Source organism: Artibeus jamaicensis, unplaced genomic scaffold (assembly GCF_021234435.1).
Source record: "Artibeus jamaicensis isolate MK-2021 breed Jamaican fruit bat unplaced genomic scaffold, CSHL_Jam_final contig_718, whole genome shotgun sequence".
Classification (NCBI taxonomy): Eukaryota; Metazoa; Chordata; class Mammalia; order Chiroptera; family Phyllostomidae; genus Artibeus; species Artibeus jamaicensis.
In genome coordinates this window covers 3,173,603-3,195,620 of record NW_026521936.1, presented here as the reverse complement: position 1 = coordinate 3,195,620, position 22,018 = coordinate 3,173,603, and the positions used below count along the sequence as shown (strand labels likewise).

Sequence of the window (22,018 nt, the reverse complement as noted above, 5' to 3'; positions counted from 1 at the left end):
GCCAGTCCCTGTCCAGGCCGCTGCTGGCCATCACCATATTAGGGCATAAACCCTAGGCGAGCCATCTGGGTGCCAAGCGGTCTCCAGCTGGGACCGGCCCCCTTCAGTGCAGGGGGGACAGCTGTGCTTCAGTTGGGCCATGTCAGAGGCCAGAGGTCAGGGGACAGGAGAGGCTGCTGGTGGGAGGTCCAGACAGAAACCACGGCTCAGGTTCGGAGGGTGGAGCCATAGGGACCTCAGTGCGGTGCAGAATTCCAGGCCAGCCCCTCCCCTGGCTCAGCCCCCCTCATTTCCATAGCACCATGTTTCAGAGGCTCTCCTCCCGCGAGAGGAATTCCACAGCTGTTAGAATTGCTGGTCTGCAGCAACCAGGCCCTTCACGCCTGGTTTGCTCAGGCCATTGCCCTACACTCCCCAAGGCTCAGCCCACAGGGCCCCCTGGCCTGCACCAAACACTGTGCAGAGCCCCTCCAGCTTGCTGGCCATGCCCTCTCCATCCTCGGCCCCCTCCCTCACCATCAGCACTGCCCCATCACTAAACCCGAGGGGCAGTACCCACTCCCTGCTGCGTTGTTCTAGGCTCCAGGCCCAGCAGAGGGGACGCAGACACTGGCAAGTCAGGTCCCTGCAGTTCAGAGAAGACAGGTGGGCAGGGGGAGCGAGACAAGGAAAGAAGCCTCTGTCCCCCACCCCGAGGAGAAAGGGAGATAAGGGACAAGCCTGGTGGCCACAGAGCCCACGGAGAAGGAGGAACAGCAGGCGTATAGTGTGTCAAGGTCTTCCTCAGAAATCAGCAGAGAGGGGGCAAGGGGCTGTGGGCCAGACTGGGAGCAGAGGTAGGTGGAGCCCATCTGGCCTGGTGGGCTGGCCTCACCTGGTGGCCAGACAGAGAGAGAGAGAGAGAGAGAGAGGAAAGGGAGACAAGGAGAGACAGATCCGAGATCCAGGAGCAGCTCACTTCGAGACTCTGTGGTGAAGGGTCACGTATCGTCATTTGTAACACGTCACAGACCCACACCTTTGTGAAAGGCAATATCCCGCACTTGGACGGTCTCACAATGTCGAATTGCCGTCATGGCTCTGAACCTCTTGCTTTCCACTTCTGAACATATCTTGCTGTGGACCGACACAGCAGCTGGGGGGTAATGTGGAGACAGACAGCCCGGGTGGGGACAGAGAGGAGTCACTGACCAAGGGGTGGGGTCCAGAGCACACCAGGCACGGCCCTAGGGGCTCAGCGTACACTGATGTAATCTTTACAACTCAGGACAAAGGGACTATCGTCGCTCCCATTTTACAGATGAGGAAAATGAGGCACGGGAAGGGACTATCACGTAAGCATGATGCATAGATGACTAAGCAGCAGAGGTGGGATCTGAACCCAGGCACCCTGGCCCTGTGAGTCTGGGGGCTTCACTGCTGCCTTACACTAGCGAGGAAATTGAGGGTAAATTGAGAGGAGAGGGAAATGGAGATGAACAGGTGGGGGCAGGAGGGAGCTGGAGACAGGGTGAGGGACAGGCACACAGGGAGAGGTGGCCTAGAGGGACAGAGAAGCCAGAGAAGCGGAGGGCAGTGAGCTGGGGGGCAGCAGCACCGCCTCGCAGGCGCAGGGCCGGAGGGCGGGGCAGGAGACCCTGGCGCGGGGGCGGTGGGGGGGCGGATGTGGACGGGCCCCTTCGGGTTTCTGCTCTGCCCACCCAGGGGCCTTGGTGCCACAGTGGCCGTGTTCCCCACCCCGCAGGGAGCTGCTTCCTGTGCCTGGTGGACGTGGTGCCTGTGAAGAACGAGGATGGGGCCGTCATCATGTTCATCCTCAACTTCGAGGTGGTGATGGAGAAGGACCTGGTGGGGTCCCCTACCCGAGACACCAATCACCGTGGGCCCCCCACCAGCTGGCTGGCTCCAGGTGAGGGCGGCCGCACTCAGACTGGTGCGGGAATACCAGATCCCCCTTCTCTGGGGCCCTGAGGCCACCAAGGCCATTGCCCTGAGGGAAGGAATGGGTGTGCGGGGTCCCTTCAGAGGTTGCGGAGGATGCGGTCTGGTCCCATCAGGCTCCAGAGGAACGGACAGAGATGGAGTGACAGATTGAGTCCCTATTCAAACAGGTCCTCCGGGAAGGATCGCAGCTGGTGTCCTAGGCACACCTGCTTGGGCTTCCTCCGAAGCACCTCCCCACGGCCCTGGCCACCTCGGAGCAGCCCCCTTTGCTGGTCAGAAGGCCCCATCTGTTAGAAACTCAAATGTCTGTCTGAGGAACTTCTGCCTCTGGTCCTTGTTCCTGGACTGGCCAGCTCCCTGCTGTGGCCTGGGTTAACCGAGAAGAGGATTTTGGGGGAGAGTTCACCATGGCTGCAGACACAGGGGCCTCACCTCTTCCCCCGGGGACTCCAGCCCAGACACCCCTCCTCCCCATGGGTTTAACTCTCATTGGTTTTTCAGAGTCACGGCAAAGGAGTCCACCCCATGGATTCTCACGCTCTAAAACGGCAGTCTGGCCTTTGTGGCTCCCTGGGTTGGGTGGTGTGAGGCAAAGCAAAAGGTTATTGGTTCGATTCCCAGTCAGGGCATCGAACCTGGGTTCAGGTTCATCCTTGGTCAGGGGGCTTTGGGGGGCAGCCAACGGATGTTTCTCTCCCTCTCTTTCTCCCTCCCTTCCCCGCTCCCTAAAAATAAGTAAATAAAATCTGTACAAAAATGAAAATAAAATGTCATTGTTCATACCACTGAGGCCATGTGGCAGGAAGGCCAGCACCGCGCCCCCAGGTACTGTGTGGCTTCCGGCAGCTCACACAGCTCGTTGGTGCCTGTCATTCCCGGCCCCCTGCCTGGAGTGGGGACAGTGTTGTCCACGGGGGCAGTTTGGAGTCACCCATCATTTGCGTACAGCCCACGGTGGTATGTGGCTCAAGAAATAGTTTATTATTTTCAGAGCCTTAGATAAGATTGTATTCTAGAATTCTTTTTTTTTTTTTTCTGAGACTTGAGTTCTGTGCAGTGAAGGTGGGGGGTGGGGGGGCAGGCATCCCCTCTTCCCCACCGTCCTCTTCTGGGTGTCAGGGCGCCCAGGCCCTGGGCCTGCTCACCTGGGGCTGCTGGCCCCCACTCCTCCCCCGCCACACAACTCCCCTCTCCCCGCAGGTCGCGCCAAGACCTTCCGCCTGAAGCTGCCTGCGATGCTGGCTTTGACGGCCCGGGAGTCGTCCGTGCGACCGGGTGGTGCGGGTAGCGCGGGCGACGCAGAAGGTGCTGGTGCCCCGGGTGCCCCAGGTGCCCCGGGTGCCGTGGTGGTGGACGTGGACCTGACCCCTGCGGCTCCCAGTAGCGAGTCGCTGGCCCTGGACGAGGTGGCTGCCATGGACAACCACGTGGAGGGGCTCGGGCCCGCGGAGGAGCGACGCGCGTTGGTGGGCCCCAGCTCCCCGCTTGCCTGCGCGCAGCGTCCGCAACCATCGCCCCAAGCGCCAAGTCTCAACCCTGACGCCTCCGGCTCCAGCTGCAGCCTGGCCCGGACTCGCTCCAGAGAGAGCTGCGCCAGCGTGCGCCGGGCTTCGTCTGCGGACGACATCGAGGCCATGCGCGCAGGGGCGCTGCCGGCGCCACCACGCCACGCCAGCACCGGTGAGGGCGCCCTTCCCCACCCTGCAGGCCCGTCCTGTTCCAGGACCCGCGCTGCTTTCCGGCCCTGTCCTAGGTGCCTGGGAGATGGAAATCCCATTAAGCACTTATTTAATCCCACTAAGTGGCCTTTTACTCCATTAAATGGCCATTCATCCCGTTAGGTGCTTGCACTCCCAGAGCCCTTGCGCCTTGTGGAGCTGGCTCCCTGGGGACGCCCTGGAGCAGGGAGGGCCAGGGGGCGTCTGAGGGGCAGGAAAGGCATTTTGGGCTCTGGCCGGACCTGGCCCTCTCTACCTGGTCTCCCTGCCTTTGAGCAGACCCTTAGGGAGGCTGTTCCTCCTTCCCTGTCTCCTTGTTGCATCCTGGCACGCTTCCTTCAAGCGGGGAGAAGGCTGGCCTCGTTTCTCAGCGGCTCTGCCCCTTTCCCCTGAGCTGGAATCCATGGCACAGCGACCCCAGTGGCCTAGCTGTGCAGGGGGCCTGCTCTCCCCCTCAGCTTTATGTTAACTCCTGCCTGCCACCCTGACCCCACTGCCCCTCTACCAGGGGCCATGCACCCCCTGCCTGCTATCCTGACCCCACTACCCCCCTACCAGGGGCCGTGCACCCCCTGCCTCCTATCCTAACCCCACTTCCCTCCCCACCCCAGGGGCCATGCACCCCCTGCGCAGCGGCCTGCTTAATTCCACATCAGATTCGGACCTCGTGCGCTACCGCACCATTAGCAAGATCCCCCAAATCACCCTCAACTTTGTGGACCTCAAGGGCGACCCCTTCCTGGCTTCGCCCACCAGTGACCGGGAGATCATAGCACCCAAGATAAAGGAGCGGACACACAATGTCACTGAGAAGGTCACCCAGGTAAGTGCCCAGTCCCTGGCTCTCCCCTCGGCTTGGAGGAGCCGGGAAGGGGTGGTTGTGGGTGGGCAGCCCTGCTGGCTGGGGGTAGCAGTGGGGGTTTCAGAGGTGGGGTGAGAGGACAGCCTGGGAGGCCCTGGAGAAGGGGGGACTGGAGAGGAAGCGGCCTGGGGACAGGGCAGACACAGCAAACAGGTTGACGGGGCACAGGGAGGGGAGCGGGGTACGCTGGGGTACAGTGGGGGCCGGGCCCCTGCGAGGGCTGGGGTGGGTGGGAAAGGCAGCCACAGACAGGGGCGTGACAGTGTCTGGCTCTAGGTGTGGTAGGGGCTGCTGGGGGGCAACCCACAGGAGGCCCTGAATTAGAAGGAGCCACAGAGGTTCAGGCTGGGGGTCTTGATTCTTCAACGTGATGAGTCAGGAAGAGGGTGGGGGCCCAGCACTGCACCAGGGTGGCCTGGCAGTGCCCACCCGTGTTCCCCAACCACATTGGGAGGGGAGGGTATGGTGGTGTGTGCACAGATATGGAGGGATCAGGCCCCTGGATCCAGAGAAGACCACTGGCCTCTGGGGCAATGCCCAGCACTGCCTGGTGGCAGGGTGAGCCTGTCTCCTGCCCCTGTGGCGGCAAGATCTCCTACAGGCCCCCACCATACCCCAGTCCAGCCCAGCCCCTTCCTCAAGCCCTGGCAGAGGGTGACATGCCCAGGACAGTGGGGGCTCCTGTCCCTTGCCTGCCACTCCTCAGTCCCTGGTGCTGCCTCTAGCTCCTTCCAAGGCAGCCCCCCCAGTGGTGGGCCCACGGGAGAGGGCCGCCTGCACCGGCCTCCTCAGCCCTCCTCCTGGCCCTGCTCCCACTGCCTCTGGCTCTCTGGGTCCCTGCCAGATGTCCAGCCCCTTGGCCCGGAGTCCACAATGTTCCCCCACAGCCCAGGCCCGGTATCTGGCTGCCTCTCCCCCTCCCGCCTGGCCCTGGCTGTTGATCCCACCTGGAGCCCGGGCGTCTGCCTTGCTGCTGTGCCCACAGCAGTGTGCTTCTGTGTGCTTGTGGCCTGCGTGTGTGTTTGTGTGTGCGGCTCTGTGTCAGTGCAAGGGTGTGTTTGGGCTCTGCCGGTCCCCGGGCAGTCTCTCCATCTCTGGGTGTCTGTCTGACGCTGGCTGGCTGGGCACTGGACCGGCGGGGCGGGGGTGTTGGGGAGACCATTAATCTGTGGTGACAGGCCAGGCTGCCCGGGGACGGGGGAGGGTGTGCGGGCTGCAGGAGCGGCTGCAGCAGGAGCCCGGAGCAGCTGCGGGGGAGGGGGCCTGCTGGCCAGGCTGGCCGGTGGGGGTGGGGACCTGGGAGGAGGAGGGGCGGGCCGGAGAAGCGGAGGTTCCGACCGCGCCGCTGCCGCCGGGCTGGCGAGGGCAAAGCGCAGCACCCTGGCAGCCGGGCGGTACCAGGAGGCCATGGGCAGCCTGAGCCAGGCGGGCCGCTGTCCACGCTCACTGCCAGGGTGACCCCAGCCCTGGGGCTCAGCCCCAGCGACCCTGGCTTCACGCCAGAGGCTGCCCCGGGAGCCAGGCCACCAGTCCCTTGGGCACAGCCTCCGCTGGGACTGCAGCTGGAGCGCAGGTGAGGCACTGGCTGGCCCTCGGGCCCCGGGGCAGGCAGGCTGGGGGGAGCCAAGTCCTCCATGGCGGCCCCCGCCAGGAAGGCAAGCGGAACAGGGGCTCTGCGGCCCAGGGTCCAGAAAGGCCGAGTAAGGCGGGCCGTGCGCATCTCCAGCCTGGTGGCCCAGGAGGTAGGTGACTCCCGGCCCCTCCCTCTCCCTTCCAGGGCTGGGACACTGATTCAGGACTCGGCCCAGAGGTCTCTGGCTGACTCTGGCTCCAGGCCAGAGAGGGCTTCTGAGAGGCTGGATGGTTTGGGGAACCAGAGGGCCCGTAGCCCTGCTCATCCCGCTCCTGGCTCCAAATGGCTCCTCCCCAGGCCACCAGGGCTGGGTGGCCTTTCTGGCCAGGACTTCCCTCTCCCCGGGCTCCGTGGCCCACAGTCTCCCAACTCAGTATGCTGAGGGAGGGGAAGAAGGACAGGAATGAACCAGGTGCCCAGAGAGGATGGCAGGAGACGCGGGAGGAGAGGAACACGCCTCCCCACACCGAATCGCTCCTGGTGGGCATCCGCCAGGCCTGGCCTGGGCCTTGGGCCCCACCACTCGGGTTCTTCACGAGCTGGGTGTGGACCCGAGGTGGCTGCTTCAGAGGGCCAGGTTTAGGGGCTAGAGTGCAAGGAGGGTGGGGTCAGAGGCCACTGGCTGGTGGTGGGGGCAGCCGATCTGGGACACCTGGTTCGCCTCTTCTGGGACAGCCTGAGGTGCTGGTGGCTGCTCCGTGGTCCCCTAGGCTGATGACTCTGTAGGCACCTCCTGGGAGCCACCTCTCCACCCCCAGGTCAGAGAGCCTGCAGCAGGCAGAGCAGGGGGTGCTGGAGGTGGCTCAGGGGTGCGTCTGAGCATCGCGCCGCTGCCGCCAGCACCTGGCACCTGAGTTCTCTGCCTTGGCTCATAATCTTCTCCCAGCGGGGGAACACATATGCGGAAGATCCTTCCCACCCACAAGTGAGGACCCGAGATTTGACTTAAATGAGCTTCAGTATTCTGTGGGTACTAGGTCAAGGGCAGTGAGACACTCGGCCCGAGACCACGCAGTAGTAAGCTGGGGGTGGGAGAGCTGGGGATGGCTGTGGTGGGAGCTGGGCCCAGGTCTGCCCCGCCTGCGGGTGGCGTGTGTGTCTCGGCGGTGCTGGCCTGTTGTGGGCAGAGCCAGGGGCCAGGTCACTGCCACCAGGTATGGTTCAACCTCTCGGGCACTGGAAGAAGACCCACCCAGGGGCAGTTACCTTCCTTGTCCCCTGTCTGCAGGGGCAGGGGGCGGCCACAGGGGACAGACAGAGGCTCCTGGGGCAGTGGGAAGCTGGCCGCGGCTCTTTCTAGTTTGGCTTGGGGAGGAAGAGTAGCGTGCCTGCTGCCACCCGCTCCGGGTGGCGAGCTTGCCTCTGCCTGCCTGTTGAGGGGCAGGATGTGAAGGGGAGCCTGTGCTGGGTGTGTCACTTCCGGACATCTGCCTGTGTGTCTGTCCCTCTGTGTCCAGGGAGGCACGTCTGTGGCTGGGTTGGGTTCTCTGTGTGCCTTGTTAGGAGTGAGGGAGGGCGGCCCTGAGCCAGGCGGCAAAGGGGCTGCAGGAGCAGCGGGAACAGGGGCTTGAGTGTGGATGGCTGGCGGCCTTGGGCCAGTGGCTTGGGCTGAGGCCATGGGGTATATGTGTGGTGGGGGTGGGGACCGTGGGTGATATGCAGCAGGGGAGTCATTCCCTGAGGTTGGGGTCCACCCTGGTGACGGGTGGCAGTGCTGATAACGTCCTGGACTGGGAGCCCACCGGGAAGCCCCTGCGCTGTGTGGGGCACTGCGGCGCCAGGAGTGAGGGGTGGTCATCGGCTGTGGCTGCTTGGCTGAGGGGTGGGCATTCTGAGCAAAACGTTTTGGCCTCCCTGACCCCGTGCTCTGCTCACCCCCTCACCTCCGCGTCCCCTGCCTGTCCAGGTCCTGTCCCTGGGTGCGGATGTGCTGCCGGAGTACAAGCTGCAGGCGCCCCGCATCCACCGCTGGACCATCCTGCACTACAGCCCCTTCAAGGCCGTGTGGGACTGGCTCATCCTGCTGCTGGTCATCTACACAGCCGTCTTCACGCCCTACTCGGCCGCCTTCCTGCTGAAGGAGACGGAGGAGGGCCCCGCGGCCCCCGACTGCGGCTATGCCTGCCAGCCCCTGGCAGTGGTGGACCTCATTGTGGACATCATGTTCATCGTGGACATCCTCATCAACTTCCGTACCACCTACGTCAATGCCAACGAGGAGGTGGTCAGCCACCCTGGCCGCATCGCCGTCCACTACTTCAAGGGCTGGTTCCTCATTGACATGGTGGCCGCCATTCCCTTTGACCTGCTCATCTTTGGCTCCGGCTCCGAGGAGGTAGGTTGGTAGGAGAGGAGGGCAGAGGCCTGGGGGATCCCAGTGGAAGGGTGAGAATTGGTGGGAGGTGGTGGAGCAAAGTGGTGGCTAGAGAGAGAGGGCGGCAGGGGCCTGGAGGCTGCTGCAGCTGACCAGGCCAGTCAGTCCCCTGACCACCTAGCGACTCACCAGGTACAGAGCTACTGAGGGGGCGTGTCTCATTTGTCTCTCCAGAGGCCACTGTCTTCCAGTTGGCGCAAAAGTGCCCCAGAAGCTAGTAGGACCTCTGGCCAGGCAGCTTAGGGTGGGGGGTGCACCTTTCTGAGCTCCAGTTTCCTCATTCTCACCGCGGAGGCCACGTGCCCTTAGTCACAAAGCAAGCGCAAAGAGTGATGGGGCTCTGCGCTGCGATCGGGGCGCGGGAGGCGCTTCCGTGACTAGGAGGTGGTCCTGGGAGGAGTCTTTGGGGACCTTTCCTCCGATGCCCACCCCCTCCCCCCAGGGCTGCAGGACTATAGTGCCTCCACGTTTCATTTGCCCCCCGTGGACTGTCTCCTCCCACCCCAGCTGATTGGGCTGCTGAAGACGGCGCGGCTGCTGCGGCTGGTGCGCGTGGCGCGGAAGCTGGACCGCTACTCGGAGTACGGGGCGGCGGTGCTCTTCCTGCTCATGTGCACCTTCGCGCTCATCGCGCACTGGCTGGCCTGCATCTGGTACGCCATCGGCAACATGGAGCAGCCGCACATGAGCTCCCGCATCGGCTGGCTGCACAATCTGGGCGACCAGATCGGCAAGCCGTATAACAGCAGCGGCTTGGGCGGCCCCTCCATCAAGGACAAGTACGTCACGGCCCTCTACTTCACCTTCAGCAGCCTCACCAGCGTGGGCTTCGGCAACGTCTCCCCCAACACCAACTCAGAGAAGATCTTCTCCATCTGCGTCATGCTGATTGGCTGTGAGTGTGCGCTGGGTGTGGGTGGGGCGGTGGGAGGAGCCCCAGGTGGAGCGTGGGCGGGGTGCATGCTAGAGGGACCAAGTGGGGCCCCGGGACTCCTAGACTCCAGGGCCACCATCACGCTGTGTTTGGGGGCAGGGAGACCAGGGTAGGGGCACAGGCAAGTCCCAAGGGCGTGTGTGCCTGGGCTTCTGTGTCTGAGACTAGTGTGTGTATTCACACGGAGACGTGACTGCGTGTGTTTTTGACTGGTGCAGGGGCGGGCGGGTCCCTCGGACGCTGACGGCCCCACTCACCCCCGCCCCCAGCCCTCATGTACGCCAGCATCTTTGGCAACGTGTCGGCCATCATCCAGCGGCTGTACTCGGGCACAGCCCGCTACCACACGCAGATGCTCCGAGTGCGTGAGTTCATCCGCTTCCACCAGATCCCCAACCCGCTGCGCCAGCGCCTGGAGGAGTACTTTCAGCACGCCTGGTCCTACACCAACGGCATCGACATGAACGCGGTGAGGCCGCCAGGCTTTCTGCCCGCCGGAGGTGGGCTGGAGGGAGCGAGGGGCGGCGGGGACGCCTCTAGCTGCCGTGAGCACCTAGTCTCATACTCTGTAGTTCAGATGGTCACAGGGAGTGCTTACAAGGACCCTGAGAAGTGTGTCGCCCTCTTCTTGCCCTCGGAGCTCATTTACTCGGAGAGCCTTCATTTTGGGGAAGGTGGTGACCAGGCCCTTGTATGTAGGCCATTGTGGTTAGTCCTCTCAGCCACAGCCCCGCCAGGAACTGATCTCTACACCTGACACATAAGCAAATGGTGGCCCAGGGCAAGGAGGTGGCATCCCCAAGGTAGCCCAGCTAGAAGGGGTGGAGTGGAATAGGTCCCCAGGTCCTCCCCACCCCAGTGGGCCTCGCACTGGACTCAGGCTTCTCCCTGGATCTTGGGTGGGGTGGGGCCCAGGGAGTGGTAAGCTGAGCCGGCCCCGCCCCCGCCCCGCCCCCAGGTGCTGAAGGGCTTCCCCGAGTGCCTGCAGGCCGACATCTGCCTGCACCTGAACCGCTCGCTGCTGCAGCACTGCAAGCCCTTCCGAGGGGCCACCAAGGGCTGCCTGCGAGCCCTGGCCATGAAGTTCAAGACGACGCATGCGCCGCCAGGGGACACGCTGGTGCACGCGGGGGACCTGCTCACTGCCCTCTATTTCATCTCCCGGGGCTCCATCGAGATCCTGCGGGGTGACATCGTGGTGGCCATCCTGGGTACGCTGGGACTGGGCCGCAATGCGCACAAAGGCTTGGGGCAGCCCCGGCCCTTGGAGGACACCTTTGTGGAGCCTGCGGGCCAGGAACTGCTTATGGGGACCGTGGGCTCCTTTCATTCACCCCGGCTCAGGGTGGGGCAGCAGAGAGAAGCCCCACGGGGGCCTGGGTTGCTGGACTCTGAGGGTTCCCAGGTTTGGTTTCCCTTGGGGATCGCCCCACAGGCAGGGAGGCAGCGGTGCCTGCCTTGAGCAGCACCGAACCCTGCTCCATGGGGGGCAGTGGAGCAGGGTGGGCTACACGTTTGATTTTACCGAGGGAACTTACTAAAATCCCTGCAGCCTCACACACTACAACCAAGACCAGCAAAGCAAAGGGAGTCCCGCCCCTCTTTCCCTCTGGCCCCTTCCTTTCCACCCTACCTGTACACCTGGGCAGGTGTGCCTGGGCAGGGGACCTGCTTCCCTCTTCCTGTTCTTCCTTTGTCACGGGGGGGGGGGCACTTGAGATTTCTGTTTCTCGGTGCACCAACACCCCCAAACACCGCGAACCCAGCTTCTCAACGTAATGCTCAGCCTTACCAGGTGGTTTCTGTCTGTGCCAAGCTATGCCGGCTTATTTTTTTTTTTCAGTAAACCAAATGTTGGTCTTGAGTCCCTAATGTGTTCTGATCTGTAGTTGGGAAAACACGGTTATGAGGGTGCAGTCATTGGCCAGGGAGGAGGCGTTTGGGACATGGATTCCCAGGGTGGGGAGCGGTGTGAAGTGAAGTTGGAACCTTAGGAATTTCGGGCCACGGGCAGAGCCGGGTGCGTGTGGGGGTCCTGCTGGCTGCCCTTTCCCCCCCAGGCACTGCTGGCCACACTGCACGCCTGCCTTTGGGAGCTGAGTGGGGATGGGCCGGCTGGGGGCCAAGTGTGAAAATTCAGGAAGATGGGTTCTTGCTGCTGCCCCTAGGGGCTGAGCCACCCTCTCTGTGCGTGGCCTCCAGGGAAAAATGACATTTTCGGAGAGCCTCTGAACCTTTATGCGCGGCCTGGCAAGTCCAACGGGGACGTGCGGGCCCTCACCTACTGTGACCTGCACAAGATCCATCGCGACGACCTGCTGGAGGTGCTGGACATGTACCCCGAGTTCTCCGACCACTTCTGGTCCAGCCTGGAGATCACGTTCAACCTGCGAGACGTGAGTGGGCTGCCCCTGCCAGCCGCACCCAGGTTGGCTGCCCTCCGGCTGTGTGACCTTCTGGGCTTGCTCCCCTGCCTGTCAAATGGTATGGAAGCCCAGCCTCAGCCCGAGTCCCGGGACGGGGGCGAGGGGGATGGTGGTGCAGAGCTCACGTCTCCGCGGGGAGCCTTTCCCCAGGGCCGAGCCCCCTGCCTCATCATCTCAGTTAACGAAGGGGGTTGGAGCTTGAGCCCGGCGGGCGGATGGCGCTGAAGGGCCCTGACGGCTCCCTTGGTTGCAGACCAACATGATCCCCGGCTCTCCCGGCAGCGCGGAGCTGGAGGGTGGCTTTAGCCGGCAGCGCAAGCGCAAGCTGTCCTTCCGCAGGCGCACAGACCAGGGTGAGGCGGGGGAGGGGCGGGGGCGGGGTCCGCGGGAGGCCAACCCCGGGAGGAGGGCGGGGTCCAGGTGACCAGGAGGGCGGAGCTCCGGGGTCGGAGACCTTCCTGCTCGTACTTACCTTCAGCGGTCCTCGCTCCTCACCCCACTGTCCAAACGCAGCCCATCTTTTCAGGCCCATTGAACTGGCACCTCCTCCAGGAAGCCTTCTTTTGCCCTCCACGGCAGGGGCGTGCCTGAGCTGCTTTGGCCCTCCCGGGGCCGGCTTCTGGGTGGGCACTGCCTCCAACTGATGAGGGGAGAAGGGACAGGACAGAGGAGAACAAGGGAGGGGGGGGACCACGGCCGAGGGCCCAGGAACCCAGAGAGCCCGCCCCGCAGTGCCACTGCCCGAGGCTGGGCAGCCGGCGGGGTCGCCCTGAGTTCTCAGTCCACTTGGCGGGTGGTGAACAGAAGACACCCCAGGGCACCCTGCCACATTCCGCCTGTTCTGGTCCCCTCCTCTCCCCACCCGCCCCTCTGCCTTGTCCCCTCCGAAAGCCCTGCCCTCTTTGAGGCCCGTTCTCTGTTTCCCACAGACCCGGAACAGCCAGGGGAGGTGTCGGCCTTGGGGTCTGGCCGGGCGGGGGCAGGGCCGAGTGGCCAGGGCCGGCCAGGGGGGCCGTGGGGGGAGACCCCGTCCAGTGGCCCCTCCAGCCCAGAGAGCAGTGACGATGAGGGCACAGGCCGCGGCTCCAGCCCCCTCCGCCTGGTGCCCTTCTCCAGCCCCAGGCCCCCCGGAGAGCCGCCCGGTGGGGAGCCCCTGACGGAGGACTGTGAGAAGAGCAGCGACACTTGTAACCCACTGTCAGGTAGGGTGCAGCCTGGAGGGGAGGGGCTGGGGGGCTGGCGTGGGTCCCAGTCTCCCTCACCCAGCTGTCTGGCTCCAGGTGCCTTCTCAGGGGTGTCCAACATCTTCAGCTTCTGGGGGGACAGCCGGGGCCGCCAGTACCAGGAGCTGCCTCGATGCCCCGCCCCCACCCCAAGCCTCCTCAACATCCCTCTTTCCAGCCCCGGCCGGCGGTCCCGGGGCGACGTGGAGAGCAGGCTGGATGCCCTCCAGAGGCAGCTCAACAGGTGAGGGCAGCCCCTGAGGTCCCGTCTAGCTCCATCGGTGTGGGTAGGAGGGTCTGCGGGTCGTGGTGTACCATGGCATCATCTCTGGGCCCCTGGCAGTGCTGTAGAGAGAATAGAGAGCGTCCTGTGTCTAGGTCTGCCCGAGTGCCGGGCAGTGGACTCCTTCCACTCAGAGTCCACCCACATCTCGGCTGAAGAATGGGCCTGGGGTTGACCAGCTGGCCCATCCGCAGAGTCTCCTACAGTCACTGTTACCAGTGTCTCCACTTCCCTGAGACCCAGAGCGTCCTCCTCCTTGTTGACCCAGGCTGGAGACCCGGCTCAGTGCAGACATGGCCACCATCCTGCAGCTGCTACAGAGGCAGATGACGCTGGTCCCACCTGCCTACAGTGCTGTGACCACCCCGGGGCCCGGCCCCACCTCTACCTGTCCTCTGCTGCCCGTCAGCCCCATCCCCCCCCTCACCCTGGACTCGCTTTCTCAGGTGAGGTCCGAAGCCCCCTTCCCGCCCTGGCCCTGCCCTTTCGGAGCCAGTTCCACCCAATGCTCCTCTGCTGCCCTTTCTGCTCAGCCCTGGGCCCCAGCCACCTCCCCGACTTTGCTGGAGGAGGGCTGCCTCGGGATCTGTGGGCACAGGCAAGGCAGGAGGACCCCCAAACCCAAGCCCCAGACAGCTGGGCAGAGGCACGGGCAGGCTGAGTGGCGTGGGCACCCCTTTGTCACTGGCACAGCCAGGTCTGCTCATGGTGCCTGGGTCCTGACCACGAGTGGTCTGTCTGCAAGGGGGCACTGATGGAGCCCAAGGCCTGGTAGCCAGTGCTGTGCGCTGGTGAGTCCTTGGGACTCGGTCCTAGGTTTCTGGTAGCAATGGCACCACAGATTTGACTGTGGCAGCCAATGGCTGTCATGCTGGCCACCTTACAGGGCTTTGACTAGTTCCTAAGGTGGCACATCCGGTCCACATCATTCCCCTTCTGCTAGACATGGGCCTCTGCTGCCCTTGTCCTCTCCTGAGTGGCCTCCTGGCAGGACAGCTGTGTCTGGGCCCTGAGAAGGGGCTCTTCTGGCGACAGAAGGCGTCCTGGGATCTGTCCTCTGGCCTCTGGCGCCGGCTCCCCCTCCCGCGTGCCGCCTGCTCCTGTTTGCAGACACGGAGCCCACGTCCCCGAATGTGCCAGTCTCCCTTCACAGCCTCCCACGCACAGCTCACAGCAGGCCCGTCAGCCCCGCACACCCTGCCACCTGCCCTGGCACGCTCCCTGGCCTGCCGGAGCCCGGCTGCCAGCCTGCCTCTGCATTTGGTCCCCGAGTTCGTTCTAGGTCGGAGGAAAGAACTTTGTTTCTCTTTCCGTCCCAGCTCAGGGCCCCTAGCTCTGGGTTGGTTTGGATTCAGTTGCTACGGCCCCTGGGGAGGAAGGGGCGTGGCCTTGAGTAAAGCCACGCCCCCTCACCCTGGACAGTGCGCTAATTTACTTTCATTGTCAGCGCCTGCTTTGGTGGTTGGTGTCCTGCTCTGTCTGCCTTGGCCCTTCAGTGTGCCCTCTGCAGCCCCTTCCTGTCCTGTGCTCCGTCACCAGATTCTCTTGACCCTCTCTGAACTCTGACCCTGCTCTCTGGCCACTTGATTGCCCCTCCACCCCCTGCCTTTTCCTCTGAGGGCTCCTTGCCTCTTACACTCTCCGTTCTTCACAGGTTTCCCAGTTCATGGTGTGTGAAGAGCTCCCCCCGGGGACCCCGGAGCTCCCCCAAGACGGCCCTACTCGACGCCTCTCCCTGCCGGGCCAGCTGGGCACCCTCACCTCCCAGCCCCTGCACAGACATGGCTCAGACCCAGGCAGTTAGTGGGACGGCCCCGTGTGGGCACGTGGCCCACGCAGGGTTCAGCGCACCGCCCGGGCCCCTCCCCTCAGAGGCACCGCCCCGGAGGCCCTGGCCACGAAGGGGAGAGGAACTCGAAGGCACAGCCCCAGACCCAGCCCTTGGGACCATCTCCTCCTGCAGTCCCCTGGGCCCCAGCGGGAGGGGCAGGGGCAGGGCTGGGAAGTGGCAGGGGTCTGGGGTCCCCCCACTGCCCTGGGGGCAGTAGCTGGTCTAGCTGCCCGGAGGCACCCGGCCCTGGGCCTTAGGCACCTCAAGGACTTTTCTGCTATTTACTGCTCTTATTGTTAAGGATAATAATTAAGGATCATATGAATAATTAATGAAGATGCTGATGACTATGAATAATAAATAATTATCCTGAGGAGACTCCGGTGGTGCCAGGAGGGTGCAGCCCCAGCTCGCTGCTTCCTGTGTTCCAGTTCACGTGTGTGCGCGTGTGCTCTGGCCTCTGCAGGAATCCACACGAAGGGCCCACGGTCCCTGCCTCCGTGTCTGAGTGTGGGGCACCTGTGGTGGAGGGTGCTCCCTGGGGGCTGGGGCCGGTCATAGCTTCCTGGGCCCAGGACAGCCAAGAGCCACCTGGACGGTTTTGAAGGGGGAGGCATCCAAAGGCAGTGCAGGCCGGGACCCAGCCCCTCAGGGTCGGGTTGCTTTGCTGGCTGGTACTGGCTCCCAGGCCAGCCCTGCCTGGACCACTAACCCAGCCACGCTCTTGTCCACTACACACTTTGTGAGCCCTGCCCGCACCGGCTGCAACTTGCTGCTGTGTGTGGCCTAAATCCAGGCCCAGACCCCCAAACTCCTGACTTGGCCTTATCTTGACCTTCATCCAGACTGGCACGGACCCTGTATAGTTGGGCCCCCACACACTCGGGGCACCCTGGTTCCCTAGATGTGCCCAGAGCTCCCCTGAGGTCTGGCTGCAGGTGGGCCTCACCTCGATCACCCGTGATCCCCTATCACAGAGGAGCTGCCTAAAGAGGGGGGCCATTCCTGTTACTGGGGTAACAAGTCAGAACACATCCTGGGTGGGTGTGTCCAGTGAAGGGTGGTGCCCTCGTTCATGTGCAGGTGTGGGTGGGCACCCTGCCCCCCGAGGAGCACATGCAGTGGCTGACTTTTTGGGTGGGTGAGGCTGCCTCCAAAGGCCTCCAGAGCCTCCCACCTGGAGTCCCACAACCCCTGACCCTGGGAAGTGAGTTTGCTAACCTCGCCGTAAAGCCAAACGTGGCCACTCTCATTGCCCCAGATGGGCAGGTAGGGGAGGAGGGGCCTGGCCCTCTGAGCAGCCTGGAGGGGTCTTCGCTGTGCCCAGGACAGGTAGGAGAGAGGAACAGAGTCTCCCCTGTTCATACAGTTGTGCGCCAGGGCATGGAGGGGGGGGAAGGGTGAGACCCTGGATTGGGGGTCCGGAGGGGCGACAGAAAGAGGCAGGCCAGGCAGAAGGGGCGACAGTGACCTGTGAGCCTGGGACAGGGGATGCCTAAGGGGCACCTCATGCTGGGGCCTCAGGAAGAGAGGACAGAAGGAGGTGTGGGGCCCACCCTGTGAGGCCCACCCTGCAGCCGCTGTGCATCCTGGGACAGTCCCTGAGCAGGCAAATGGGCTGTGTCCTCTACTGGCCTGAAGGCAGTAAGATACAGAGCCATAGAGGCTGGGGCTCGGCGATCCCGCAGGGCCCAGAACAGTGCCTGCTGCTGGAATATGCGCCATGTTGAATGAATGAATGAAGGAATGAATGCAAGCAGAGCCTGCCTCCCCGGGTTGGAGACCCTTGGGCTGGACAGGCAGGGCTGGGGGCCGTAGGGAGCAGAGGGGAGTCTTCCCAGGACTCTGGTCCCTCACCCTGGTGACCACCTTCTTTGTGTCTGTCCTCACGCCTGCACCAGACCTGCTCCCTGCCCACCACTGTGACCTGGGCTCACAGAGGGAGAAGGACTTTGGTGGTGGGCAGGGCAGGGTGGTGCTGTAGGCCCCTCCTCTTCTGCAGGGCCAGGCTGCAAACTGCTGCAGGGTCAACAAACTGGGCTGTTGTCCAGAGCTGCCGAGGCTTCTCCCAGACCAAGGGGGCCAGAGAGGCGGGGTGGGAGCTGGGGGTGCTGTTTTGGTCAAGGAAAGGGCCCCATGGGGTTGCTGGCACCCAGGAAAGACCTGCAGCTGCCCTGTGGGCCGGGGGTGTGGTCTGGAACCAAAGGAGCAAGGCCAGGTGGCCTCCCCCACCTCCACCTGCACACCAAGGGCCCGGGAGCTGGGTTAGGCCCTCGTGGGGTGTTCTGGCCTGGTGACTCAACCGCCACCCAAGTCCAGGTGCAAGCTCGCGTCCGCACCTGCGCTCCCCTGGACTCCCGCCCCCCCTCAGCCCAGGAAGTCCAGCTGCACATTTCACTGGCAAATAGGAGGGACGGATGCTCACCGAACATGTCCTTTGTGCCCAGCCTGGTTCCTACTGCCAGAAACTGGGGCCCGAGGCTGCAGCGCCCTGCCTGAGCCGCAGCTTCTGACAGGCTGGGGTGTCCTGAGCCACCACCTGCTGCTTGATTAACCCTTACTTGCGCACATGGCCTCCCTTGCTCAAGGGACAGTGATTAGGTCTTTGCAAGGGTCTGGTGTTTCTAGAACCTTCTCTCCTCTGCAGATTTTTGTACTGCCTGCTCCTCTGCCTGGAGCCCCCTCTGCTTAGTGAACTCCTGCTGGTCCTCAGGGGCCTCTTCTAGGAAAGGCTTGGAGCTCCCCTCCCTGGGGCTGGGAGCCCTGTTGACTGACAGCCCCACCCTCTGCTGTCCCCATGTTCTCTTAGTACCCTAGACATTGCCTCTGTGCTGCAGTCTGTCCCCCCTCCCACGCCAAGCACAGTGGCTCCTTGACAGCAGGTACTCAGCAACTTACAAAATGTTGCCGAAACCTCGCGAGGTTTCAGTAGTGATTAGTAGTAAGATCCTTAACATCATAAAGGCCTGCGTGCTTGACTTTGTGTGTGTGTGTGTGGAGGGGGGTCTGTGTCTTCCTATGTAGCCAGGGTGGGGTGTAAGAGCTGAGGAAGGGTCTCTGTGGATAGGCAGGCGTGGGGTCTGATACCCCAGGGGGAAGATTCACGCCCCGTCCATCATCCGCCTGGTTCTGCTGCTCGGCTCAGTGTGGGGGCTGGGCCTTGCTCTGAAGTACAATTAGGGACCAGGTCTGGTGCCCTCTGGGGCTGGAATCCTCTCAGGACACAGCTGGACAAGCTGTGGTGGCCAGTGCTCACCTGAGCTCGTCACGCTCTCAGGGGCTGTGTCACTAGCCTATTGTCCCTCCAGGGGCAGCCCCTGCGGCCTGCCCGACTTCGGGGGTCTGTTCTGCCACCAGAGGAAGAGTGTGGGGGAGGAGGTCTGTGTCCGGCCCTGCCTGCCACCGACCTGCTGGTGTTGCACAGCAGATGGACCCAAGTGGCCCAGGCCCTGAAGGGACAGGTGGACTCCTCTTTGCCCACAGGACGAAGCCCTCCGTGGCACAAGAGTGCCCCTCTTCCTTTCCAGTCACCCCTTTCTCCCGCCGCGTGCCAGATCCCCTGCCGCCCGGGGCCACGTCCTGCTAACTGCTCTCTCTGCATCGGCCTTCTCTTCCCTCTTCTTGTCCCACAAACTCTGTCCTTCGTGGTCTAGAGAAGCCCTTCTGGCCTTCGAGTCCCGGCTCAGTGTCCCCGCCTCCAGGAGGGGACTCCTCAGTTGAAGCTGAAACTCTTGGAACACCCAGCTCGGACCCTTGTTAGAGCTCCGCCCACCATCTCCCTGGCCCCTCCCTCCTCCGTCTTCAGATGCCCAGGAGAAGAGAGAAGCGGGCCTGCTGCTGGGACGTCTTCCTCTGTGTCTCCAGTTCCCATCTCCTGCTCCTGGTGACAGGAGCTGGCGGGGACCTCCAGCTCACCGCCCCGTGTGGCTGCTCGTTTGCCAAGGCTGAGAAGTTCCTCCCAGGGCTTTTCTGTTCCACCTTCAGGTCCGAGGGACACACCTTTCCCCCATGGGGTGGACAGTCCCCGGGAACAGGAAGGGGCTGGGCCTGCCGTTCAGGTGGGACCTCACAGTGACAGGCGGGGGAGGCGTTTCCCTGGTAGGCGTCCTGGTGACCTGATGACAGGGGACCCAGGGAAGGACACACGTAACGGGCTGGTCTGCCTCCAGTGCTCGAAAATCTTGAAAGGCATTTGAAGCCCAGGGTCTTCCAAGGCGACTATTTTGAGACATTTTTAGGTAATCGAAGACCACAAAAGTGGGGTTGGTATAAAGATGAGTGAGGATGCCGTTAAACATGGGATCGTAATAGATTTGTTCAACCTGTGTAGGTGCATGATATTAAACCCTGTAAAAACTCCCATTATCTTGATCACCATTTCGATCAGCATTTCCATAAAGTGATTCTTGAGAGTCCAAGTACAGTTCAAATTTTTTTTTAGTTAACACTGGGTTCCAAAAAAAAATGTATTCCAAAGCAGTTGTTTAAATAATCAGCTTTATTATTTCATAATCATACCTTATAAGTGAGTTGGAAGTCTGCAAGAGCCATTGCTAAGGAACCAGAGCAGGAGAATGTAGCAGGATGTTCTACCATTATTTTAAAATTAGCCGTAGCATAAGGTCTGGCTGCAAAAGACTCCGACGCTAACTGGCAGGCGAATCAGTCCTTCGGGAAACGGCCTGTAGAGGCTCCGCGCCAGGCGGTGGCTGTGGGAGTCGGCCATGCTTCTTCTTTGTGCCCCGCCAGGGGACAGCAGCCGGAGACTGGGAGGGAGCTTGGTGATGAGACACACGGGCAGGGTCAGACGAGGCTGTTCTCATGGTCTCCAGTGGCCTCCGTGCAATGAAGCTCTGAGCAGATGGGAAAATGACCAAGAGCTTTATATCATGTCAAGCCGCCCTCCGGGCTCCGGAACTGTGACCTCCCTGCTGGCAGGGTTGGCTCTCTGTGGGGTTCTCTTCCCAGGGCTGGTGACAGGAGCGTGGGGGGACTGGGTTAAAAAGTGACTGGCACGTGGCCCAGACGCCTTCTGCCCTCCAGCCCCGGCTCGGGGGGTTTCCCTTTGGACGCTGGGAATCGGCTGGAGCCCATCCCGTGCGGAGTAAGGCCCAGTGCACACCCCGCCCCCCCTCTGTCTTGGATGATGAGGCTTCTGTTCTGGGTCAGCTCCCCTGTGACTGTGTCTTTGCAGGCCCCTGTCCCCTAAGCATGCTGTGGCTTCTGCCACCTCTCTCCCATGCTACCTGACTCAGGCGGGAGGGACACTCCCCGGCCCCCTTCGTATCCCATGACTCCACTAACCACAGGCTGCGGCCTGTAGCAGTTGACCCATGAAGATTTCGGTGGCTCTCGTGAGCGCTGGGGAAGTGACCTCCCAGCACAGTCCAGAAGAGGGCCATAAAGAGACTCTCAGGCCTCCAGCCTGAAACGCTTGGCCGCCGCCCTGTGCCTTGGGCTCCTTCGTCGTCCTTCCAAGACCTTCCCAGTTGGTTCCTGTCTTTCGAGAAGCCCTTCTCCGTCTGCACCCCTTCCCTTGCCTGCCTGGCCCCCTGACCCTCTGCTCTCCCTCTTGCTGGATGGACAGACCCTCTCAAGTTTCTCCAGGATGCTCTCAGATGACCTTGCCCAGCACTCTACCCTTCTTCTTCTTGGTGGCCCTGCCAGGCTCTGGGGACACTAACCAGACATGCAGTACCTTGGATGGACCCAGCATGCACCGAGCCCCTGGAAGGGAGCAATGCCCCAGGCCAAATTTTCTCCCTCCCTCCCTCTTCTCTTTCTTCTGACTAGTGACCACTTTCCCCAGTATGAGAAGTCGTGATTCCTAATGAGTCAGGAGACGGTGGAGCATGGCGGTGGTCTCAGGATGGCTGGGCTGCGTCCAGCGGCTCTTGTCACTGTCCTTGCGCACAGGTGGTCCTGACGGGTGCGGGAGGGGGTGCTTGATTTTAGGCAGAGCTGCTCAGCCCAGGTCTTAGGCAGAGCCCTTCAGGAGCCGCCAAGCTTCTCTCCTGCAGAGGCAGAGACTGGAGTCCAGCCCGGGCTGCCCTCTTGTGACCTCGGGCGCTCGGCGGAGGAACAGGGTCTGGAAGGCACTGCCAGTGCTTATTAGAGACACAGCCCCCACCGAACAAGGCCCTGGGGACGGAGGGGCTGGGCAGAGCCCTGCTGGCTGAGGACGAACGCCTCATTTCCTGCTCCTTTTTTTTTTTTTTTTTGCCAACGGTCAGACAAGCATTGAATGTTCTGGGTAAATGTCAAATTTGTGGTTTGGATATGAATAAAATGCAGAAGAGCTGCCAGTGACTTTGGGGAGGAGACAGCTCCTTAGACCAGATGCTTGGTGAGCTGCGGGGGCCAATAGGACGAGGTCCGCCCTGTTTAGGGGAAACACCTCGCGGATGTGCCTGAGACGCTCTCCTCGGTGAAGACAAGGCCACTCCCCCCAGACTTCTTGCCCCTCTGCGGGCAGGCAAAGCCTTTCAGCCCTCCTGCATGGAGGGTGTTTGGGGGAGGTCCCTGGAGGGGCGGGGAACCAACCGTGATCGGCCGGTGTCCCCTCATTCGGCCTGTCCACACGTAGCTATTCCCACTCCCCTCAGTTCCCCATTCGCCCTCTGGATGCAGAATGCCTTCTGACTGGTGGGGAAAGGCAGGGCGTGGGTGCTTTCTCTCTCTCTGGCTCCCTGTTGGTCAAGTACAGCTTGCAATTTGGCCTGGGGGGATGTCTGCTTTTTCTTCATTAGCAGAGGCTCGCCCTAGCTGTGATGTCTCTGGTTCCAGCCCT

The 22,018-nt window shown here is 62.6% G+C and overlaps 1 protein-coding gene across 5 annotated transcripts in view; it reads left to right on the top strand.

The window, feature by feature from the left end:
* KCNH2 (potassium voltage-gated channel subfamily H member 2) overlaps positions 1-15,606 on the top strand; it is a 31,238-nt gene extending 15,632 nt beyond the window's left edge. For 2 of the 5 annotated variants that reach the window (XM_053671940.1, XM_037131977.2), the window contains exons 3-15: positions 1,745-1,909; positions 3,145-3,624; positions 4,274-4,485; positions 8,064-8,492; positions 9,039-9,426; positions 9,735-9,934; positions 10,424-10,676; positions 11,668-11,861; positions 12,145-12,244; positions 12,821-13,093; positions 13,172-13,358; positions 13,666-13,843; positions 15,052-15,606. In XM_053671940.1, the coding sequence (XP_053527915.1) occupies positions 1,745-1,909; positions 3,145-3,624; positions 4,274-4,485; positions 8,064-8,492; positions 9,039-9,426; positions 9,735-9,934; positions 10,424-10,676; positions 11,668-11,861; positions 12,145-12,244; positions 12,821-13,093; positions 13,172-13,358; positions 13,666-13,843; positions 15,052-15,201 (3,209 nt within the window). In that variant the 3' untranslated portion in view covers positions 15,202-15,606. Of the gene's footprint in view, positions 1-1,704; positions 1,910-3,144; positions 3,625-4,273; positions 4,486-5,849; positions 6,267-8,063; positions 8,493-9,038; positions 9,427-9,734; positions 9,935-10,423; positions 10,677-11,667; positions 11,862-12,144; positions 12,245-12,820; positions 13,094-13,171; positions 13,359-13,665; positions 13,844-15,051 lie in introns of those variants that run through there. The other 3 variants (XM_037131978.2, XM_053671939.1, XM_037131980.2) reach the window with 3 other exon arrangements.
* The last annotated feature ends 6,412 nt before the right edge of the window (positions 15,607-22,018 follow it).